Source organism: Mastigoproctus giganteus, chromosome 8 (genome assembly GCF_048544385.1).
Source record: "Mastigoproctus giganteus isolate SK-2022 chromosome 8, ASM4854438v1, whole genome shotgun sequence".
In the NCBI taxonomy this organism is placed as follows: domain Eukaryota; kingdom Metazoa; phylum Arthropoda; class Arachnida; order Uropygi; family Thelyphonidae; genus Mastigoproctus; species Mastigoproctus giganteus.
The window spans coordinates 144,871,763-144,893,906 of NC_143582.1; the positions used below are offsets into that span (position 1 = coordinate 144,871,763).

Sequence of the window (22,144 nt, forward strand, 5' to 3'; positions counted from 1 at the left end):
TAGAGAATATGAAACAAGCAAGTTTGCCAAAGACCGAGTCGAGGTGAAAAAAAAATGAAATAAAGGTTCATTCCATTAGAACGGGAAATCTCCTTCAACCAATGCGATCAAATCCAGAACTGTTTTTGACAAATCACACTGCGTGATTTGGTTAAAAAAATCCCGGCAAAAACAGTGGCGAATGATACAAGAAAGCAAGCTGTATACAGCTTCAGCCAAAAAAAAAAGCCAGCACATCCCATATCTTATGTTCTTCCCTCCTAACACCTTGTCAAGCTCTTCTTCCTTGAATTTAAAACTAATCTCCCCTACAAGACCAGATGGGAATTTGTTCCAAGAATCGAACACCCACTGGGTGAAGGCAAATTTCCGCACATCTACCTTGCAACCATCTTTCATCAGATTAAATTTATGCCCCCTCATGTGTGCAGGCTGAACAAGAGCAGGAGTCCATTAGCACTGAACTTACTCAATCCATTAGCACTGAACTTGCTCAATCCATTAGCACTGAACTTACTCAATCCATTCAAAGCCTTAAACACCCTAATGAGATACCCACACAGGTGTCTAGTCTCCAGGCACTGCAATTTTCAGAACTCAAGATTTTCCTGGTAAGGGTACCCTTTTGTTCCTCTCACTAATCTCGTTGCAGCTTTCTGCATCGGTTCCAACAGATCCACGACCTTCCTAAAATGAACCCTCCAGACCTGTATATAGCACTCAGTACTTTAGTACAGGTACTGATAAAATGACTCAACGAAGCTTCCTTTCGCAAAGGGCGTCTTTGTAGGCCTTCAGTCCTTGTGCATGTTTTGTAGAAATATACTGTTGTGCAAAATTTAGGGACTAGTCAGGTTTTCACCTGTAGCTTCTCATAGGAGTGGCCTGAATATGGGAAAAGCATACCAAAGGAACCTCGTAAGGTACAGAAATGATGAAGGAAACAACACCGACACAACAACTGAAACAAAACGGTAAAGAGGAATTTTTTTTTAAAAGTGGCAACATAGCACTGACTACCATGATACAGATGCATCACTGCCAAAGATGGAACAAAGGGAAGAGGTGATCCTCAGTAGGAGATATGGCTACCCCTAATGTCGATGCGGGCTTTGCTCCAACTGTCCATACTTAGAACAATGTTATTGATAAGTTCTTGCGGTAACATCGCCCATTCCTGTGTCAACGCCATCTTCAGCCGGTGAACATTTTCTGGTGAGTGTGGACGTGCCGCTAGCGTCTCCCCGGAGCGTCGCACATGTGTTCCATGGGATTTAGATCAAAGAAACGGGCAGGCCAACCCATACGAACAATGTCCTCACTTTCCAAAAGCATATCACAGCTGCAGTGCGATGGGATGTGGCGTTATCATCCATAAACACGAACTCGGGGCATTGGCACCTCGGAACAGACGCACATGGGGAAGGATTACCTCAGTACAGGAGAGTTCACCAGTTGCAGTACTGCCCTCCAGTATCTGGAGTTGTGTATATCCAATCAAAAGATACCATCTTCCCCAGACGAGAACACCTCGATCGCCATATATGGATCCTTTCAGTGATGTGTGTGAGGTGATACCGTGTGCCAACCTCACGCCAGATTAGCTGACGTTCAGAATCGCTGCTGAGACTGAATCTACTCTCATCAGTAAAGAGTACCTTAAGTAAAGATTTTGTGGTTGTAACCTTTAGAAATAGTGTTGGTCCTTAAGTTTTGCACAACATTGTAATAATTATATGGTTATTTTGACTGCTTCTCCGACGAAAAATCAGTTTCCGACGGTAAAAACTCTGCAATCTCCTCCGAGACCGAAAAACTCAAACACGGTGTGAAAACCCCACAAAAATTTATTCAATCTCAGCAAACCCTGTCTTCGGCAGAGAGCAGAAGCACAGTGATCGTATCCGCTGCTTGCAGTCATCGCTACTAGGGACGAACGACTACAAACGTAGTACTAACTGCGAGGGTACAGGTACTACTACAATGAGAGACCACTTCATTAATTATATTTGTCCTATCCATGAAATGGAATGTTTCTTCGATAACTATACCACATGTTCGTATCATGCGATATCCAGCACGTGAGCAGATTTGTAGGGATGCTACATATTGGAATTCAGTGCGAGAATGGGGTAGGAAGAAATATTTACGTGACTTTGAATACCGCACGGTAATTGGCTCCAGACATATCGAAAACTGCAACACTCTGCAGTATCATGTATCATGTACAACTGTGTTTCGAGCGTATCGAGATTTGCATCACAATCAAACAGCATTCAGCCAACGACGATTCTATCATCGGAAACATTTCGTTGATTCGAAAGGGCAACGGAACCTGACAAGATTTCTGCTGGGCAATAAAAAGTCTACAGTCAGTCAAGTAACAACCCAGTGCAATAGTCGTAGTAAAGAGGCTGAATCATTCTGTCCTCCAGTATAACTGGTTTAGTTAATTATTATTTATTATTATTTTTATTAGCCATATGATGGAAGTTAGCTTGAGGCTTATGCTGCACCAGCCAAAAAGAAAAAAAAAAAAAAATTCCCACGTTACCCTGAGGGGGGCGGGGGGAGAGAGTCATAAGCAGAAAGGAATCACCAAGAAAGCAAGAAAGAGAAGAACGATGATGACATTCAGCTCGGGACCCTGGGTTTGCCAACCCCATACTCACCAGATGTGAACCCCCCCTGGGGTAATGCTACATTAGTTCTAAGAACGCTTCGCCTCTCCACTGCAACCTTTCAAAAGAGAGAGAGAGAGAGAGAAGAAATACTGAGAATCGCACACGTCATCTGCTTCATAAATCAATACGGGAGTGGTTCATCTGTATACATTTACTTCAGTTACATTTTCATCATGCTATACGTCTACTCAGTTATCTTTCCAAACATTGCCATCTCCATGGAAACAAAATAACATTGTATGTTATAATGGTTACATTCACTTTGAATTGGAACTTTAAGAAAACATGAAAATACGCATAAATAGCGAGTTTACATTATTTTATGACGCATAAAAGTTTACTGGATTTTCTATTAGTGGAAATCGTTATCATAAAGCGATATACTCGGTTTATTCACATCTAGCGCTTTTAATAGCTTCTCACAAAACATATATAAACATGAGTATAATAAATAACTGATTATTTTTAACATTTATTTTCGCTTGTTGATTTATAAGGCCAGCAAAAAAAAAAAAAAATGTCCTGATTATAATACTCGAATATATTAATAACAAAGTTATTTATACATTACACAGGATTATCCAATTAGAATGTAACCCTACTGTAATAGAACAAAATTTAATTAAAACTGTTAGAGTTAGTGGAAGTGTCCACCTTGCTCGTGCAGACATGCATCTATTCTTTTTAAGCGTGACTGATGCAACTCCGAATACCTTCATCAACAGCACGTATGTAGAACTCGGCGTTTTCTTTCAGTTCATCCAGAATATGAGTTGTTTACGCAAGTTGTATTCTTGAGTACACTGTAAATCTCATAAAAAAAAATCTCATCTCGAGAAAAACACATATTAAGCAGCACACTAATAAATGCTGTATTGCTCTTTAAATTCCACAGCCATCACAATGAAACCATCTCCTACCTGTATAAAAACAATTGAAATTGTGCAATACCGTTATCTAATTGCAGCCTTTGTCCTCGCGATCATTCAGTATTGATTTACTCCCATGGCTACGACTGTGTATGTACACATAGCTCGTAGTCTAAGCTAATTGGCAGGTAACTATTGATTCCCTGAAATGTTGAAGATGCCGAAGAGAACTATTTTTTATTGAAAGTTGATAAACTACGACCACGAAGTTTAAATAAGAATCCTCTCTCTTTCTCGGTGCTTCCAATCTCATTAACGACATTGCAAACATAATGAGACTAAAAGCTGAACATTAGAATGCATTAAAGATAACTATTTCAACAAGTTATTCGCAATAAAAAATTAACATAAACACACCACGATTGATCACATGTCTGTTATGAATTCACTGATATAACTGCAAGATTATGAACAGTTTTACATCTTATTTAAAAATAAACTTGCACAGTAATTTGAAAACCATTTCACAGATGTTACATTTTATTGTAGAAGATTTCCTAAAATTACAGATAAGTAATTACGAGAGACCATTTATTGAACTAAGAACTTCGATGAGTGCAGGTAATTTAACTGTGAAATTATGCATCTGTGAAGTGGATGCTGTCATCTTTGATTGCCTGCGTTGAGGTAAACTGTAATTACAGGAAATAGCCACTTAATATGGTATGTTGAAAGGGCATTCGGGATGTTTTTCAATTCTGGAAAATCAAAAATAATTCTGGTTAATAACGTTTTTTAAAATTTTTAATTTTAATTTTTTTAATGAACACAGAAAATATTTAACATGTTATATCCCGTATTCTGCCTTTTTCAAATAGAATATTCAATAGTTTACTTCACTGTTTATTACAAATGCAAATTAAACTAAACACAGCGCGCTGTCGTATTTCTAAATAATTTCCTTAATTATTTTGACTTTTCCACAAGCAATTAATCTGTAGCCCATTAGAGAGCCAACAGATCTATAGGAGTTGTGTTCCAATTATGATTTTTTGTGTTGTTTGCAAGAGCAAATTTAAGCACATACAGGGTACACAGCAGTTGGGTTCTTAGAATTTAGCCTCCGTCCTCATATTCTTAGGCATAATGCTAAGATGTAACATTCTTGACATCAACAAGTTGGCGTGAAATGCATTTCTAAATTCAAAGCATTAATTCATCATAAAAATACAATTTCCTTATATTTTATGCAAGAAGGTGTAAATATATAATCGCGTATTTTTATACCATATGGGCTCTAAAAAGAATTTCCTTTTAGGATCCAAAAGTGCTAAATTTACTGTATCTCTAGGTAGCTTGCCCTAATAAAGAAATAAGGCTCAAACAGTTTCTGTAAGTGGTAGAAAATATCTGCAAACGGTTGATAACAATGACATGATAATAATTCTTTACTTTTTGGAAATTGTTCAAATATCCAAGGGATATGCGCAAAACAGTTTAAAAAAAAAAACTATCAGTATTCAAATAATAATAATAATGTCATGACAGGAGAAGAGACCTACAAATACTTGGGAATGATACAAGCTCAACAGTTAAAGTATCTGGAAACCAAGAACTGCCTGACTGAAAAATACCATCAGAAACAAGGAAGCCTGCTCCAAGCAAAGTTGAACGGAGGGACCACAGTTAAAGCGAAAAACATCTATGTAGTCCCAGTGCTAACATACTCCTTCGGTATCATAGATTGGACTAACACCAAACTGGACACGTACTTTGAGTGACCGGAGTTCAAGCCCGTGACTGCTAAATACGGTGCTGTTTCTTGTATTCTTGTAATGATAACCAAGAGCCGCCAACACCAAGTCGGCCGTAGAGAGAGAGAGAGCCTGACCATAGCTTGGAAATAAGGAGGAAGGGGCTTGATAGACCTCATCTAGAAACAGAAGAAAGTGACAGCAAACCAGAAGGATTACTTCCATAAAACCATAGCGCCACTCTACCAGGCCATAAGGAAGATAGACAAGCGGCACGCCCGAATCAACCTAAGTGAGGAGACCCCCCCCCCTGCCCACAAGGAACAAACGAAGTTAGAAAGATGGGCAAAGAAGACACTCCATGGCAGCCACTTCAATGACCTCCATCAAGACCACATAGATAAAATGGCTTCCAATGCATGGCTCACGAACGGAACGCTCTTCCCCGAGACTGGACGATTCATGCTTTCCATCCAAGACCAGGTAATCAACACCAGGAACTATAGAAAATACATCGATAAGGAGCCTGGAATGACAGATGACACGTGCTGACGAAGCCACCTGGCCTCAGAAACGATCCAACACATCACCGCAGAAGGATGCAGAATGATCACCTGGACGGACTACACTCGTACACACGACCAGGTAGCCAGGATAATACATTAGAAGCCATCTAGGAAATACCAGTTGATTAAAGAAAGTGTATTGTATTACAAGGATGAATTACAAGCCGTACTGCAGACCCCAACCCACCAGCTGTACCGGGACCACGCCATAATAACGGACAAGACAATCCCGCACAACAGACCGGACATAAACCTTGTCGACAAGAAGGAAAAGGCTACCTATATGATTGACATCGCGATGCCCAATACTGACCTACAGAAAACCCACGAGGAAAAGATCTGTAAATACGTAGACCTAAGACAGGAGATCAAGGAGATGTGGCATATGCAACAAGTAAGGACTATCCCGATCATCGTATGAACTACCGGTATGGTGCCAAAGACCCTACACAAGAGCCCAGCAGCAATAAGTTTCCCAGAGAACACCTTCAAGGAACTTCAGAGAGTCTCAGTCCTGAACACCTGCTGGATAGTCAGAGAGTTCCTTTAACAACAAAAATAACAGCCGGACATAAAAACCACCCTATACACTGTACCAGTACCCTTCCAGGGCTGGAAACCCTTCCCCCAATCAAGGAGAAAAAAATGTAATAAAAAATAATAATAATAAAGACATCTTACCCTTTAAACAGCTTCATATCGAAGAAACGTAAATTTTTGTCCAAACTGCTGATCACTTTCATTTCATCTTCAGATAACGAGAAATCGAAAACCTGAAAATTAAACAGAAATATAGAGCTGCTTTTTCTTGTAGAATTGTACTGACATGCATTGTGGATAGTGTTGTATTTTTCACATAAGCAAGAATAGGAAGCTATTATACAAAAAGCGTAGTCTTAATAGCAGACGAACAAAGAGGCAAATCACATCTTTTCTTGCACATAATATTAAGAGGGGTATCTTTTTAAATCGTAATTAAACACAAAGAATACAGACGTGTTATAATCTAAATATGTGTAAATCTAAATTCTAACGAGAGAACAAATCTATATAACAGACATCAGTTCATTATATGTACAACGCATGAGATTTGAAAAATTCGAGAAAACATACACAGAAAACAAATCTTAAGGAGTATAAGGTTTGTTTGCCGTGTACTTTTGCCATGACATTTGTATTTGAGATTTGACAAATTTAAGGTTTTACGAGCCTCAGTGATTAAGGCTATATTGCTCTGTGTACGTTGTCTGTAAATTGCATGTGTTCTGACTTCGATTTTCTGTCTGCTGGACGAAAAACCCGAGTTTACGGGAGAAAAAACTCATGCTACCCTAGCCTGAGATTGACTAACTCAGCCACGTTGTGAAAAAGGCCCATAAAACTTCCTCCCGTCATCGACGGGACTCGAAGTCAAGTCTTTTCCACCCAATATGGGGATGATCAACTGTACTACCCATAAGAGCAGATAGGAGGTGAAAACCTGCATAAAGCTATTCACAACCCAACAACACAAATTTGGAGAAAAGAACAATTACCTGATCAATGGAAAGAAAGCATAATATGTCTCACTCACAAGAAAGGATCTAGAGCGGCGTGTAATAATTACAGAGGGATTTCTTTTCTAAACACTTCATACAAATATCATACTACGGAGGCAAACTTACTACTAATACAAAAAGAAAAAAGTAGGAAACTACCAATGTGGTTTTAAGAAAAACCGCTCCACAACTGATCAAATCTTTACAGTCAGACAACTCAGGGTGGAAAATATAAGAATATGACAGGACATGCACATGATCTTTATCGACTTCAGTAAGGAGTATGATAGTATTAGAAGAGATGAACTCTAGAAGGATTAAAATTTGGAATCCCAAATTTTAACATTCATGCATGGCAGAATCGATAAACAAAGTAAAGTACAAAACGAAATATCCGACCTCTTTGAAATCACCACAGGATTAAAACAGGATGACGCACTTTCACCCCTGCTCTTTACTTTGGCTTTGGAAAAAGTGATAAAAAAAGTGGAAGAGACAGGGAATGGTCTACACTAGGCCTTCGCATATACAGATGGCATATCCCTGATCAGTGATGATATACAGTGCCTCATCTCTAATTTAAGAGTGTTGGAAAAGGAAGCTAATCTCATTGGCCGAAAAATAAACAACTAAACAAAATACCTTAAAATTAGTTGAAATATGAATAACGAAAATCCCCAACATTGAAACAGTTGAGAAAGTGCCAAACTTCAAGTACTTGGGAAACTTTCTGAGTGACTGCAATAATATCGCAGAAGAAATTAATTCTAGGATGCAGAGTGGAAATATATGCTCTTATGAAGTTCAAAAAAATCCTAACTTCAAACCACGTTTGTAGGAACTTGAATCTAGGAACTTGAATATAAGGATTTAAAGAACGATAATACAGTACTACCTACTGAAACTTATGGATGTGAAACGTGGCCACTTCCAAAACAATCAGAGAACAGATTACAATCATTCGAAAATAGAATTCTGAGAACAATCTCCGAACCAGAACAAGATGAAATCACTGGAGAAAGGAGAAAGTTACACAACAATGAACTAAAGGAGAAATATATATGTGAAAGTAGAATTCGAATCATAAAGTTCAGAAAATTGAGGTGGGCCGGACATGCTATGCGTATGATAGTATTAGAAGAGATGAACTCTGGAATGTTAAAATTAAAGACACATTCATCATATCCTCACAGAAATTCCAATTAGAAAAAGGAAAAGGAAACCACCCTTGAGATGGGAGGATGGTATAAAGATTAGCATAATTTTCGGAGGAGAGATGAACTGGAGAGAGAGTTTGCACATAATAGAGAGTTCTGGAATTTAGCTGTCTAGGCGGTCAAAGACAATCACATGCCAAGTACCTGGAGTAAGTATCTCCTTTGACTTTTCAGTATAGCAAATGTCAATGATAATTAATTTGAAATTAGATATTGTTTGCGTTTAGATCTCTATAATTTTTTTGAAAACCAGCATATTGTTGAGAATTTGTAAAATCAAAGCTAAGTTCTACTGAACACAATTATCGAGAAAATCTATTCAGTGAACAGCATATGGTCTTCAAAATAAGTATTTATTAATTACATAAAAATGAGGATAGCATAATATATTACCTGAAAGTTTGCTTTTATCCTCCCGGGATTGGTACTTTTAGGAATGGCAATTATGCCCCTCTGAATGAACCATCTCAGAATAATCTGAAATTAAAAAAGCATATACAATATAATTGATTATAATCTCCAACATAACAAGTTAAGTGAAACTGTGCCATCAATCATGTGAAATATGGTGCTATAAAATGCTTTATTTGGTGGTAGATGTCTCGAAAAAAAGTTTAAACAAAATTAAAATTTTTAAATCTAAGCTTTTCTACAGCGTAGAATGGCAGTGACCATAACTGCTGCGCTACATGTGAGGACTCACCCGAGCTGAATTGTTTATGGGAATTTGAGAGTGTTGAATGAAACCATGCATACTGATTAGCCAGCCGATTTGACAACAAGCAAATATCAATAACGTTATTCCAGACATATCATTCCATTATTAATCATTGAATACCTCGCGTTCACACTTTAACTTACCACGAACATGCCAAAGCACAAATGTATCTGAATCTTTCCACGCAACGCCTCCTAGCAGCAAAGGCAATTAGGACTTCTTTTTGTATAATTCTCTTCAAAATATTTTGTTTCTCTGATCAGTAGTTTATCCTGTGAAGCAGGCGCGGTTTAATTTTAAAAATGTAGTATATACATTTACTTAGTCATCAGTCTAACAGACATTATTCTATGATTGAGCTTTTACTAAAAAAAAACAAACTTACTTGTGCTGGAGTTTTGTTATGTTTATCGCAGAGTGGCTTCAGAGCTGGGTCTTCTAAGGGCGATGAGTCTGTTCTGTAACAACAATAAATCATCCACACTCTTCAAATAAAACTTATTCAATATTTCGAAACAAATATCATATCAGAGTTTGATATACATTTAAGAATTATTGCAATAAGAGTGAAATTATTCTAGTACAAAATTATTTTTAACATAAATTATAAAATATTCTAAAAGTTAGAATATTTTATAATTTAAAGTTATATAAAATATTCTAAAAGTTAAGAGTTTCAAAAAGAAATAAAGTTGCGCTGCTCTAATTATTCACAATAGTATGAATATAGTTCTAAGCTCTATCAGACAAAAAGAAACCGATTTAGAAATTATCAGTAATTCAAAGTAAAAGAATAACTTAGACAAATCAAAAAGAATAACTTAGACAAATCACTAAATCGCCATTTAAATAGTATGCCATAATTTGCACATATTACTACGGTCAAGACGAGACATATTTCGTTTAGAAATATGTCTCGTCTCGGATATGTCTCGGATATGTCTGTATCCGGGCTTGACAATAATCTACTAAATAAAATGCACCGAGATGGCGCTTTTATTTCAATGCTAGCAAAAGTTGCTGCAAAAATGCAGCTATTAAAAAAAAAAACAACAACCCACGACTGCCTCCTCCTACCCATCGCAATGGGCTCAGCTTTTAAAGAAGGATTATGAAAAAAGAATAATAATAACAGGTACTTCTCTTTTATCCTCAAATACTCAGCTACTGAAACAGGAATATTTTATAAAAAGGCACAGTGAACCTTCACGTACAAATGTACGCGCACCACTGGATAACAGTCCAGTAAGGCACAACTTTGGGTTCACGACTCTGGATAAGCGGGCCGCTGGATAATGTTTAAAAATGTAACGTTTATTTAGTAGATTTGGCGAAAATAATATCCAAGATCGAGTCTCGTTTAATTTTTTATTATTTTTGAACGAAATTTAAAAGTAAATGCACGTATTTATGCTTTTCTATAATCATAATTGAAAACTTAATTAAGAGGAAAAACAAATGCAATATTGTATAAACAAAAAAAATTTATGATATGGGGTGGAGTGTAAAAAAAAAAAAAAAAAAAAAAAAGAATAATGGGATCACGAGATAAAAAGGTGCATCATTACTGATATTGACGTGTCGTCAAAACTAGTGTGTCATTTAGTATTAGTAAATATGTACGAGGACTAGTAAAAAGTAAATATAGGCCCGCACGCACCATTCATGTGATTCTATAGGGCTTGGAAATTATCTGATTTAGTCATCTGAAATCTGGACTGCTTGAAACCGGATGAGTACAGTTTCAAGCAGTCCAGATTTCAGGTGACCAAATCAGATAACTTCGAAGCCCTATGTGCCAAATTAAGAAAGAATGCCTTACAACTCCAAATTTGTCTTGTATATCTACCCCTAACCACACAGAAGATTCACGAAGTGAACTGATAGCATGGCTAGCAGCCAACCTAGCCCCCAATATCCCCACCTTCATTATAGGCGATTTCAACATGCCTACGACCAGACATGATGAGGCCACTGAAGATCTCATATTAGTCATTGGCACATTTGGCTTAGTTCACCAAACTACACCTCCTACCAGGGGAAACCAGATGCCAGATCTATTATTCCACAATCTCCCACACCTTGGTCTGACCACTGAACACCACAGCTTCCCCTCTGATCACTCTCCCATCATGTTTGAGTTCAACGTCACAGTAAACTCAAACGCTGGTGAAGCTTTCAGGAACGAGGTGATTACCAAAACAGTATTCTCCATCAAATACTAAACCCAGAAATCATCCTTGCACGTCTCAGAAATAAACTGGAAGGATCTACAGCAAGAATCAACAGACAATGCTATATCTAACCTGGCTAGCCAGCTACTTGAAATTGCCTCCCAAGGAGTTTCCAAGCAATTAAAATTCTCTGATAGATCTAATACATGGTTCAATGCCGAAGTCCGAGTAGCATTCAAGAAGAAACAAAAAGCATTCAGAATATGGAAAAAGTATCATAACTCAGCTGACTACCAGATGTACAAGAAAGAGTGGGCAACTTTCTTCAAATGTAAACGAAAAGCAATCCGGCAGCTGGTACTCAACAGAATAAACTATTCCAAACGTATTACATCTAAATGCAACAAAAAAATATTTCCATATCGATGAGAAGGTATTTCAGGAATGGGTATCTCTGACTTTCAATGAGATGCCATTAGACACAAAAACCCCAAACCTAAGTGATTTCGTCACGCACTACAGACAGCTCCTTTCAACTAAAACGCTAACAAAACACCTTATAAATACCATCAACAGACTTCCTAATAAATCTACAATTGGTCCTGACGGCTTCCCTCTATTCATGGTTAAAGTGTGTAGTGCCTTCACTGTGGAGCCCCTTCTTGTAACCTTGAATCGCATATTGAATTCCGGATCAAATCCCGACAATGTGGAATCACTACTGGGTACAACCCATACCCAAAAGAATAAACCCAAAGGAACCTAAGGACTTGAGACCGATCTCAGTGGGCTGCTCTCTGTTAAAAGTGTTTGAGAAAACTATCTTATCAGTACTGATCGATCAATGCTTCTCTCATAGACCCAAACATCTGCATACCGTGATCTCCAAAAGATCTACATATAAAAACATACTGAATACCCTATTTGAAATTCAAACTGCTCTCAACAGTAAATCTCGGCTTGACGTCATCTTCCTTGATATTTCATCTGCTTATGATAAGCTCTCAATTCCCGCTCTCATCTACATTCTAGAAAAGTACTTTGGCATTACTGAAGCCTGCTAAAAACCATCAACCTCATCCTTACACCAAGACAACTCATTATCAGCTATAAATCCTTCCAACAAGAGTGCACTATAACGAGAGGAGTACCGAAAGGAGGTGTCCTGTCCTGTCCGGTCCACTGTTCGCCGCTGCCCTTGAGCCTTTCCTCGCAAGGTACTCTGATTTCTCATCGTATGCAGACGACCTCAAATTATACATAACATCTAAAGAAGCTAAACAAACTCATCTGATAAATCAGCGAGTCTCCGTTGATCGACAGCCTTGTAACCTATCTACTGCAAATGGGTCTGGAACCAAACGTATCAAGATCAGCTCAACTTACCTTCACAAAAAAGAGAATAAAAAATGACATCACAGCCTATCACAACGGATTACAGATAAGAAAAGTGAAGTCTCACACCGACCTCGGCATGACTTGAGACGAGGGCTTCACTTTTCAGACCCAGTTCTCGACCTTGAAATCGAAGACTTTCTCGGCGATGTGGGCAATTCGACAAGAGCTGACGGGGTTACTGACTGAATGATGTAGTCGGAGGATACGTTCAGCGGTGCCTACAACCTATCGCATTGTATGCATCACCAATCTGGTGTTCTGCCCCGACGTCGTACATAAACAGATTCCTGCCAGTCGAGTACTGGATAATGTGCAATAGATGAACAGGGTCACGGGCAACGCATTCACCATCTCCAGGGCTGTTTTATATACCAACTTGAATATCACTCCCTGGAGAGTTCACATTGCATCCAGGAATATTCTTCTTCTTTCTCAGATGCTTACCGGTGTGATTACCACCCCCAGTCTTCGAGGACTTATCTCTACTCCACGTGCTGGACGCAGTAATGACAACCCCTATCCACCGTTTCATTCTATACTGTGCAACCTGTGCTATCTGAAGAATTTCTTCCCAAACAACGCAATCAACCTTTTCAATTCAATAGCAATAGACCCTATAAAATACTCCGAAAGCAAGCAGTACCGAGTGAAGACCCTCTCTAAAGCACACATATTACTTCAACTATAATCTTGTTAATAATTGAATTTTGTAAAAAATATTGTAAATATACGTACTTGTGTAAATATTGTAAATAATTGTAATCGCGCATTTTTGTACATTGTAAATATTGTAAATTTTTGTACATTTTCCTATATTGTAAATAATTGCAATTCTTGCATTTTATACACCCTTCTAGCCGGTCGGCTGTGTATAAGGGGTGAAAGCAAACACTTGCTACTTTAATAAACGGATTTAATAATAATAATAATAATAATAATAATAATAATAATCCCAATTACAGGTGAGGAACCGAAACCGTTATTTAAACCAAATTCTATCTAAGCCTTGTTGTGATTAATGAAAGAAACTTATTTTTTATTTAAATTTAAATAGAAATGAAAAACTACTTCAAAATATTATACACTCCTGAAAAGTGAACATACTTTTGGACACTGCTGGTTCCTGGGGAGCCAAAAGGAGAATATGCTGTAAAAGTTATCCCAAGTTTCTTGCAAAATTCGAACAGCTTGTCTTGTTGAAAATACATGTGGCACTCCACCTAAGAAAGAAAACGCAAATGAATACATTTGAAGTATACACTGAGTGGCCACTTTATTAAGCATCTAACAAAAGCGAGCACCTATCTAATAGCGAGCAGCCCCCTCCCAATTAGTCCTCGGAACAGTCTGTATTCGTAGTGGCATGTACTCAACGAGGTGCTGAAAGCGTGCCACCGGATGCTGGTCCTCGTGACTCGATTGCTCACAGTTGTTGCAAATCATATGGTTGCGGATCTCTACTCTAAAGAGCTCATACACCTCGTCTCACAAGTTCTCAATGAAATAAATAAATAAATCTTTATTGTGAAGTAAAGTTACAGCACAATATCCCATCACGGCAACGAGCGCCAGGGGTTCACATATAGCAGTTAGAGAAAAGAAGAATAAGTACAGCATACAAATACAAAAGGCTACAAAATACAGATTACAAATGCAAAAGAAATACAAATACAGCATAAAAACACAGAGCTAAACACAAATACAGAAAAAAAAATACAACTTGGCAATATATCAGGGTTTAACGGCATTGATAAGGTTGTGTCTGTCCTTCTTGTTACTTATTATGCTGTCGATGTCAGCGTCCACACGGTTGAGGGCAGCGAGCATCTGCTTGGGAAGAAATCTCTCAGTGAGTACAAGTCTGTTGTGGTGAGCCACAAGTGCTGGTACCGACCTTAGGCTTGGCTGTGGGATCCTCCAAGAGCAAACGTTCCAAATATTTGGAGATGATATCTGGCCCGTGATGAGTTTGGCTGTGAAGACCAGCCCCTTTTCCACGATCAGGAACGTCATCACCAGGATGTCGAGTGCTTGTGCCATCATGGTGGTTGTGGTAGCGGGAGGTAGACGAAGCTTGTTATTGGCCCATTTCAGTAACTAGTATTCAGCGGTGTACACCTGCTTGAGGTTTGTAGGTGCAGCAGAGGCCCATATTTCTGCACCATAGAGAATGGTGGGGTAGATCGTGGAGGTGATGAACTTTTTAATAGTGAGAGGATGTCGAACGTGTAGCAGTTGCTGCTTTGAGATCCACCGTAGACGAGAAAATTTGGTACTTATTTTGTAGATCTGGTTGACAAAGGACATCTGAGTCCACTCAGATTACCAAGCCTCAATCCACACAGGTCACCATATTTCAATGCAATTTCATTGAGATTTGGTGATTTTTCATCACATTCTAGTCCAATCAACATTAAACAGAATGTTGAATTCAATATTCAATAATTCAAGAACCTGTATTCATCACACCAGACAAAGTTTTCTCAATGGTCCAATGTCGAGCGTTGGTGTTCCTGATCCCACTGCCTTCTTTCTTTTGCTGACAGAAGCGGAACCCAGTTCGGTCGTCAGCTGCGATACTCCATCCGTAACAAGATACAATGTGTGTCGCGTGTTCTGATATGCTTGTTTGGTTATCCTTCTTGTACTGGTTGCTATTTGATTGACTGCAGTCTTTCTATTGCTCTTGTCAGCATCTGTGGCCTCTCGCATCAAGGACCTGTTTCTGACTACGGGTTCACCGTTCGCTAGTGAACGGTGAACCCGTAGTCAGAAACGGTTATTTGGTTATTGCACCAATCCAATCCCGATACAGCCGAGACACAGTCACACATGAAAACATTAAAGGGTTGCAGTTTACGAGATACTGATACCCGCGCGCCAGATGCCAAATACCATTAAAACACTAGAATCTTTGTCTTTCAAATCTCGCATTGAATTGCTGATACTTTTACACTGAAAGGACAGAATTCACGGGATACCTGTTCCCTCAGCAACGCGACGCTCTCACCTCTCTCGCTAGCGGACGAACCCACCGCTTGGCAGGTATATAGGTACACTACATCACTCCACTCACGTAATTCGATGTCAGAATGGATAAACGTCGTGAGTTTACCGACTTTAAAAGAGAGATGATAGAGGGTGCCTAACGCATGGGTCACTCTATCGCTGAGGTGGTATAGAAATTGCACTATCTCCGTTCGACAGTATCATGAGTGTATCGGGAATACGGCATTTCCGGAATAACATCTCATCGTAGACAGCGCTGTGGGCAGAGGAAGGTGGTGGATGAACGTGGCCGTCGACGTATGTCTCACATTATTTCAGCCAAACAGAGAGCGACAGTGGCACAAAATGCCAAAATGTCAAAATGCCAAAAACGTCTCCAAGACCATCAGGCGATCATTAGCTGCAATAGGTTATGGGAGCCACCGACCCACCAGACTTAGCACGTCCTATTGCAAACACCACCACACAGGAGTGTAGGCCTCAACTTGGTGAAAGAACGTCGATAGACCTTGGATGATTGGAAACGGGTCTCCTGGTCCGATGAGTCCCGTTTCCAGTTATTTCGAGCAGATGGGAGGGTGCGCATCTGGAGGAATCCGCACGAAGCTATGCACCCGTCATGTCAACAAGGAACTGTACAGGCAGGTGGACGGTAAGTAATGGTCTGGGGCGTGTTCAACTGGCACATGTTGCGACCTCTGGTACGTCTAGATGCATCCCTGAACTGTCCAGGTTACGTGTCTATCCTTGTAGACCATCTGCATCTCTTCATGGTCATTGCACCCACAGGGTAATGGACTCTTCCAGCAGTGAAATGCACCTCCCCACAGAGCTGTGGCGGCTAGAACATGGTTCGAAGAGCATTCTGCAGATTTTACCACCATGGAATGGCCTCCCCGTTCACCGAACATGAACCCTGTGGAGCCTCTTTAGGATGCTGTGGAAGGTCCGTTCGAGCTTTTGATCCTCCACCCAGGAATGCGACCGAATTATGGACAGCAATACCTGTGGAATCCTTTCGTGAAGTAGTGGACTGAATTCCTCGCCGAGTGAGTGCCGTTATCCGGGCGAAAAGTGGGCCTAGCCGTTACTAGGTAGGTATCCCATGATTTTGGTCCACTCAGTGTACTTTTACAATGTGATACTTTTACTGGGAGTGCTCCACTTCATGAAAAGGATAGGTGTACCTAATGATTTTGGTAGGCAATGGCATACCACCACATTATCTCATGCCACAGAGACCATAACAAAACCAACTCTAAAAACTGCTGTTAAAGAAAGACCTGCAACTAGGTGGAAGGATGGGATCAGTGAACTTTTGGGTGGGATATTTTGCGATGCCGCTCGTATAACACATGATCGATGCAGTTGGAGGAATTTGTTGGTGGCCACAACAGCTACTCGGGGAACTATGTGACCGGAAGAATAAGAAGGCCTAATGATATGCCCTTTGTGTATATGCGAGTAAAGCATATTTAAATCTTACAAAAATACCGTATTCTACTACAGAAAACATTAAATTTTACAAATCAAGCTTCCACATCCTTTGAAATCAGTGTACTTTTATAGCAATGGATATTTGCATTATAAAATTTCATTATAAACATAGGCAATCTATTTTTATAATTACATTATAAAATTTAAGAAATGTAAATGACAAATTTTACGCCGGCTAAATGCCATAAATGGATACACTGGTGTGCAAAACTTAAGGACAAACGCTATTTCTAAAGGTTACAACCACAATATCAAACGAAACAGCCTGTGGCGATTTGCATAACTGTGACCGTTCGGTATCTGGTGCACATGCAAAAATTTGAATCGTGACGATGAGAGGGCTCACATAAACAGGTAAAGGCAGCAGTTATGTGCAAATTACCGAATGGTGAGCACGATTGGTACAGACGTTCGATTGGTTTCATACAGTGCTACAGATAACGAAGTGGCCAGTAGACAACATCTGGATGACTTTACCCGGGCTCAATAATTGGGAAGCTCAAGGAAGGTCGAAGTGCGAGGAGTGTGGCTGCAGAATTCGGTATCGCCCGTAATCGCCCTCAAAATGAAATTGAGAGAGAGTGAAAGAACACATAGAAAGGAAGAAAGAGATAGTGAGAGATAGTGAAAGAGATTGTGAGAGATGGTGAAAGAGATAGTGAGAGATGGTGACAGAAAATAGATCTAAGGTGGAAACAGAAAAGAGAAACAAAGAAAGGAAACAGAAAAGAGGAACAGAGAAGGGAAACAGAAACAATGAGTGAGAAAGGATGAAAGAGCAAAGTAAATAAAAGTGCAAAAAATGACAAGACTGAAAGAAATGTAAAATTTTAACGAATAGCTGAAAGGTACATTGATAGTAAGACTACAAATATCTGAATCAGAATTACCGTACAGTGAAATGGGAATATTAAAGGAATAGGACCTTTGAAGCGAGAGAAAAAAAAAAAAAAAGAACAGGGAAGGAAGAGATAAAAAAAAATACATAACAATGGTCTTTTTATTTGGGAAGCGTTACGTATTCGAACTGCAACGATTTCATGATATGAGATGTTTAGTAAGAATGCCGTTTATGAGAACTATGCTTTCTTGAAGTTTGCTATACATAGACACGATGCTTTGCACTGTCTTCTACTCTTTATCTAGTTTAAAGAGAGATCTCACCACAGACTTTTAATTAGTTATTTATCACCAGGTGCAGTTTGTTATTATGACAGTAATAAAATTTATAGTAAACATTATTTTTGATAAATACACGCGGCATTTTGATACTTTAGCTTTTTTTCTTATAATTAGAAATTAATTTACGCTTCCTACCTGTAAATTGGCTGGTTTGATTCTAGCATTATCATAAACTCTCTGAATCTGTTCGTGGTTAAAATTAGAGAGACCAATGGCTTTCGTCAGTCCTGCATCAACGGCGTCTTCCATGCCCTGTGCGAAATGAGAAGAATAACGATTTACAGAATTTTACGTGTGAGAAATCTTTGGGACAGTTGATCTATTCTTATGCAGAGTATAAGACCAATATTAGTGAGCTATTCAACGTGAATAGTTTAGAATCTGAGAAAATAAAAATGAAAAACTTTTCCTAAACTGAAATAAACTGTTTTTGACCAATATCATACTGTACGAAATGCTCTACTTTTAACTAAAAACAATTTTTTTTTTTTAAAATATATCACTTTAAGATTTCATTAACATAAAATTTATAATCTGAGTAAAATTAATCAGCAATCTAATTGTAGTACAAAAGCTAACCGCAACTAAATGCTCAAAGCTCATCATTCTCTGAGAAGCTTTCAGCATTTATCAGTATTGGTGATTAAGCTTTGACGGAGTACAGAATTTTAAAACAGTGCGCGTAGTACATTGTACTACTGTAGTACAGTGTTAGAGTAGTACATTGTACTACTGTAGTACAGTCAGTCCTCGTATAACACGTGTTTGCATTACACGAATTCGATCATACACGATTTATAAATAGCGGAACGTTATCTTATACTGTATAACACGAACCGAATTAGCTTATACACGATTCGCCTTTGTGTTTACAAGAAATGGCAGTCGAATGCGGAATCACCCCCAACTGAACGCAACACGATAGGAACGAAGAAGATTCTGAAAATGTATTTATGTGTTTTATATCAGTGAAGGGGAAACACATTTCACCATAATAACGTAAAAACCAACACAATTCCAGCTATCGATATAATCGCAAATGCAATTAGATCGAGTTTACTACCAGTTTATAACAGATTGCACTAGCAGAAACGCAACTGGAAATTGTTTTTATTGTTTTATGGTAGTAACCCCCAGAAATGTGCTTTAGTAAAATGTGGGGCGTTAATAGTGTATCTCGGCCTTTACGGTGTTGTTTATTCAGTTGCTACACGCGCGCAGCTTTGTTTCTGTGTATCAAGCGTGCCTCCTCGTTTGTAATTGTGCTTTATTCCCTAAAAATGAGTAAAATACTTAAAAGGTGTGAAAAGGAAGCGTCCTGGCTAAGACACTGCAGATTCAGAGAGAAAAAAAAAAGAAGCAATATCGATAAACAGAGGCGGACTGGGTCAAAAATTCTTACCCGGGAAAATTTATAGTGGCCTCATACTACGGTTTATGGCCAAAATCACACCGGCCCACCGTGGTTTCCCCCGTAAGGCTTATGGCCAGTCCGCTTCTGTCGATAGAGAAAAAATATGAAATTGTGAAACGCTTTGAGCGAAATGAAAGACCATGTGATATTGCACGTGCTACAGACCTAAATGAGACAACGCGGAGAATTACAAAGAATGCAGAGAAAATAAAAACAACTTTCATAGCGGGAACAACTCAAAGTGTAATTAAAATCCATTAGATTAAGACACAAGAACTGGAAGAGATGGAACGGCCGTCATCTGTTTGGATAGAAAATCAAACAAAAAGCAAGTTTGCTTACGATAGAAGCAAAAGTATTAGCAATGTTTTATTACGACTATTTTATTTAATATAATAATTTTTTTACGAATAAAATACGTATTTTATCCGTAAAAAATACTTTTTTTAGTATTAAAAAATACTAAAAATACTTTATTATCATATATTATTTTTATTACGTATTTTAATCGTTATAAAATACGTAAGTATTTTATAACGATTAAAATTACCCGATTATTTATTGTGTTTGGTAATGTTTTGGTTCCAAATGTGTGTTCAATCTTGGGTGTTCGGCACCTAACCCCACTTTTCCCATAGGGCCTGTTGTTTATATTGCACGATTTTGCATTGCACGAGGTTTTCTAGGAACGCAACTATCGTGCTATACGAGGACAGACTGTACAGTGTTAGAGTAGTACATTTTCAAAATGGAATCATATATAACACTTTGTAAAAACAAAAAGCTGTGGTACAGCTCTTAAAGACAGATTCATTTAATCATGAAATAGTGCTTTCTGTACTGATGTCCACGTGCATTTACATCACTGTTATTATAAGACTGTACATACACTTGAAAATCAAGAGCATTTCAATATAACAATCTACTAGATATAGTTTGAGCATTATCCATGGGGAAGGGTTCCCCATTATCCTTGGGGAAGCCTTCCCGTCACAGATGATGGAACGTGGATACAATACATTGAGCAAGAAATCAAACGACAATTCATTGAGTGACGCCACCCAACTCCTTATACAAGATGAAGGGTAGATGACACGAAAGGTAAGATTTTGATGGAAATTATGGATGGCCAAACCATAAATTCTGAGGCGTAATTTTGAATAAACTGAAAAGTTGTTTCATTGACTTTGAGAAGGGAATGAGAATGATGTTCTCCAAAACAATGCAAGCTAGAACACCGTATAGGTAAATAGCAATGGGTAGACAAGGGACACAATTGCAAATTATGCTGGACGGCGTTCCGCTACACAGTTCAATGTGGCTCTGTTGGACTTTCATCTTTTTGATCCACTGGAGACCCCATCTGTGGATGAATGTTTAGAAGATGGAGATAATGAATAAAAACAGAAAAAAAAACAATGTCTACAAAATATGTAAAACCATACAAATTGTATGACAACAGAAATGGGGGAGCAATAGGCAAGATGCTCTGTGAGTACTTTTTCTTGTACTTCACTGTACAAGGAAACTTTTGGAGACGCTCATAAAAGCGTCTCCACTCACAGAAGATCGAAGTTTCGCCACAACGAATGAAATGAAAATGAAAATTAATCGAGTCTCAAGGAGGAGTGCCCTCTCTCTCTCTCTCTCTCTCTCTCTCTCTCTCTCTCTCGGTTCTTTTTTGATTAACAGCTATAACATATTAAAATATACATGTGATCTTAACGTCTTCATATATTGAAATCCTGAGATAGATAACGAAGAATTACAAGATTGAACCAACAGGGTCGTAAAAGACACGCACTCTAATTTTCACTCAAATGGGAAATCCAGTAATACTGAACAAACAATGAGGAACATGTGATGAAAATTAAACACTATAACGATCTGGAGGGGGCTTATATGGGACATTAAACTCACATTCAAGAAGCACATAGAACAACTTCAATATGCATATAACCTGGTGGGAAATCAAATAGGAAGTCACAAGAATTTCTAAAATAACAACTAGTAATTCTATACTTCACAAGATGCTTGTACCCAATTTCGATGTGTCATTGCAATTATCTGGCCTTCAGCTCCCTCAAATCAAATTAAGAACATGGAGGCGGCCGAATATTGGCT

General features: G+C 38.5%; 1 protein-coding gene across 1 annotated transcript in view; it reads right to left on the minus strand.

Annotated features, from left to right (window-relative positions):
• Positions 1-4,120: 4,120 nt before the first annotated feature.
• The window catches only part of LOC150081893 (aldose reductase-related protein 2-like), a 39,712-nt gene continuing 21,688 nt past the window's right edge, over positions 4,121-22,144 (minus strand). Inside the window, exons 5-10 of the mRNA XM_090378961.1 lie at positions 18,742-18,858; positions 14,023-14,138; positions 9,732-9,804; positions 9,022-9,105; positions 6,555-6,646; positions 4,121-4,311 (exon numbers count right to left, since the gene is read on the minus strand). Of these exons, the coding sequence (XP_090235087.1) occupies positions 4,269-4,311; positions 6,555-6,646; positions 9,022-9,105; positions 9,732-9,804; positions 14,023-14,138; positions 18,742-18,858 (525 nt within the window). The 3' untranslated portion in view covers positions 4,121-4,268. The remainder of the gene's footprint in view (positions 4,312-6,554; positions 6,647-9,021; positions 9,106-9,731; positions 9,805-14,022; positions 14,139-18,741; positions 18,859-22,144) is intronic.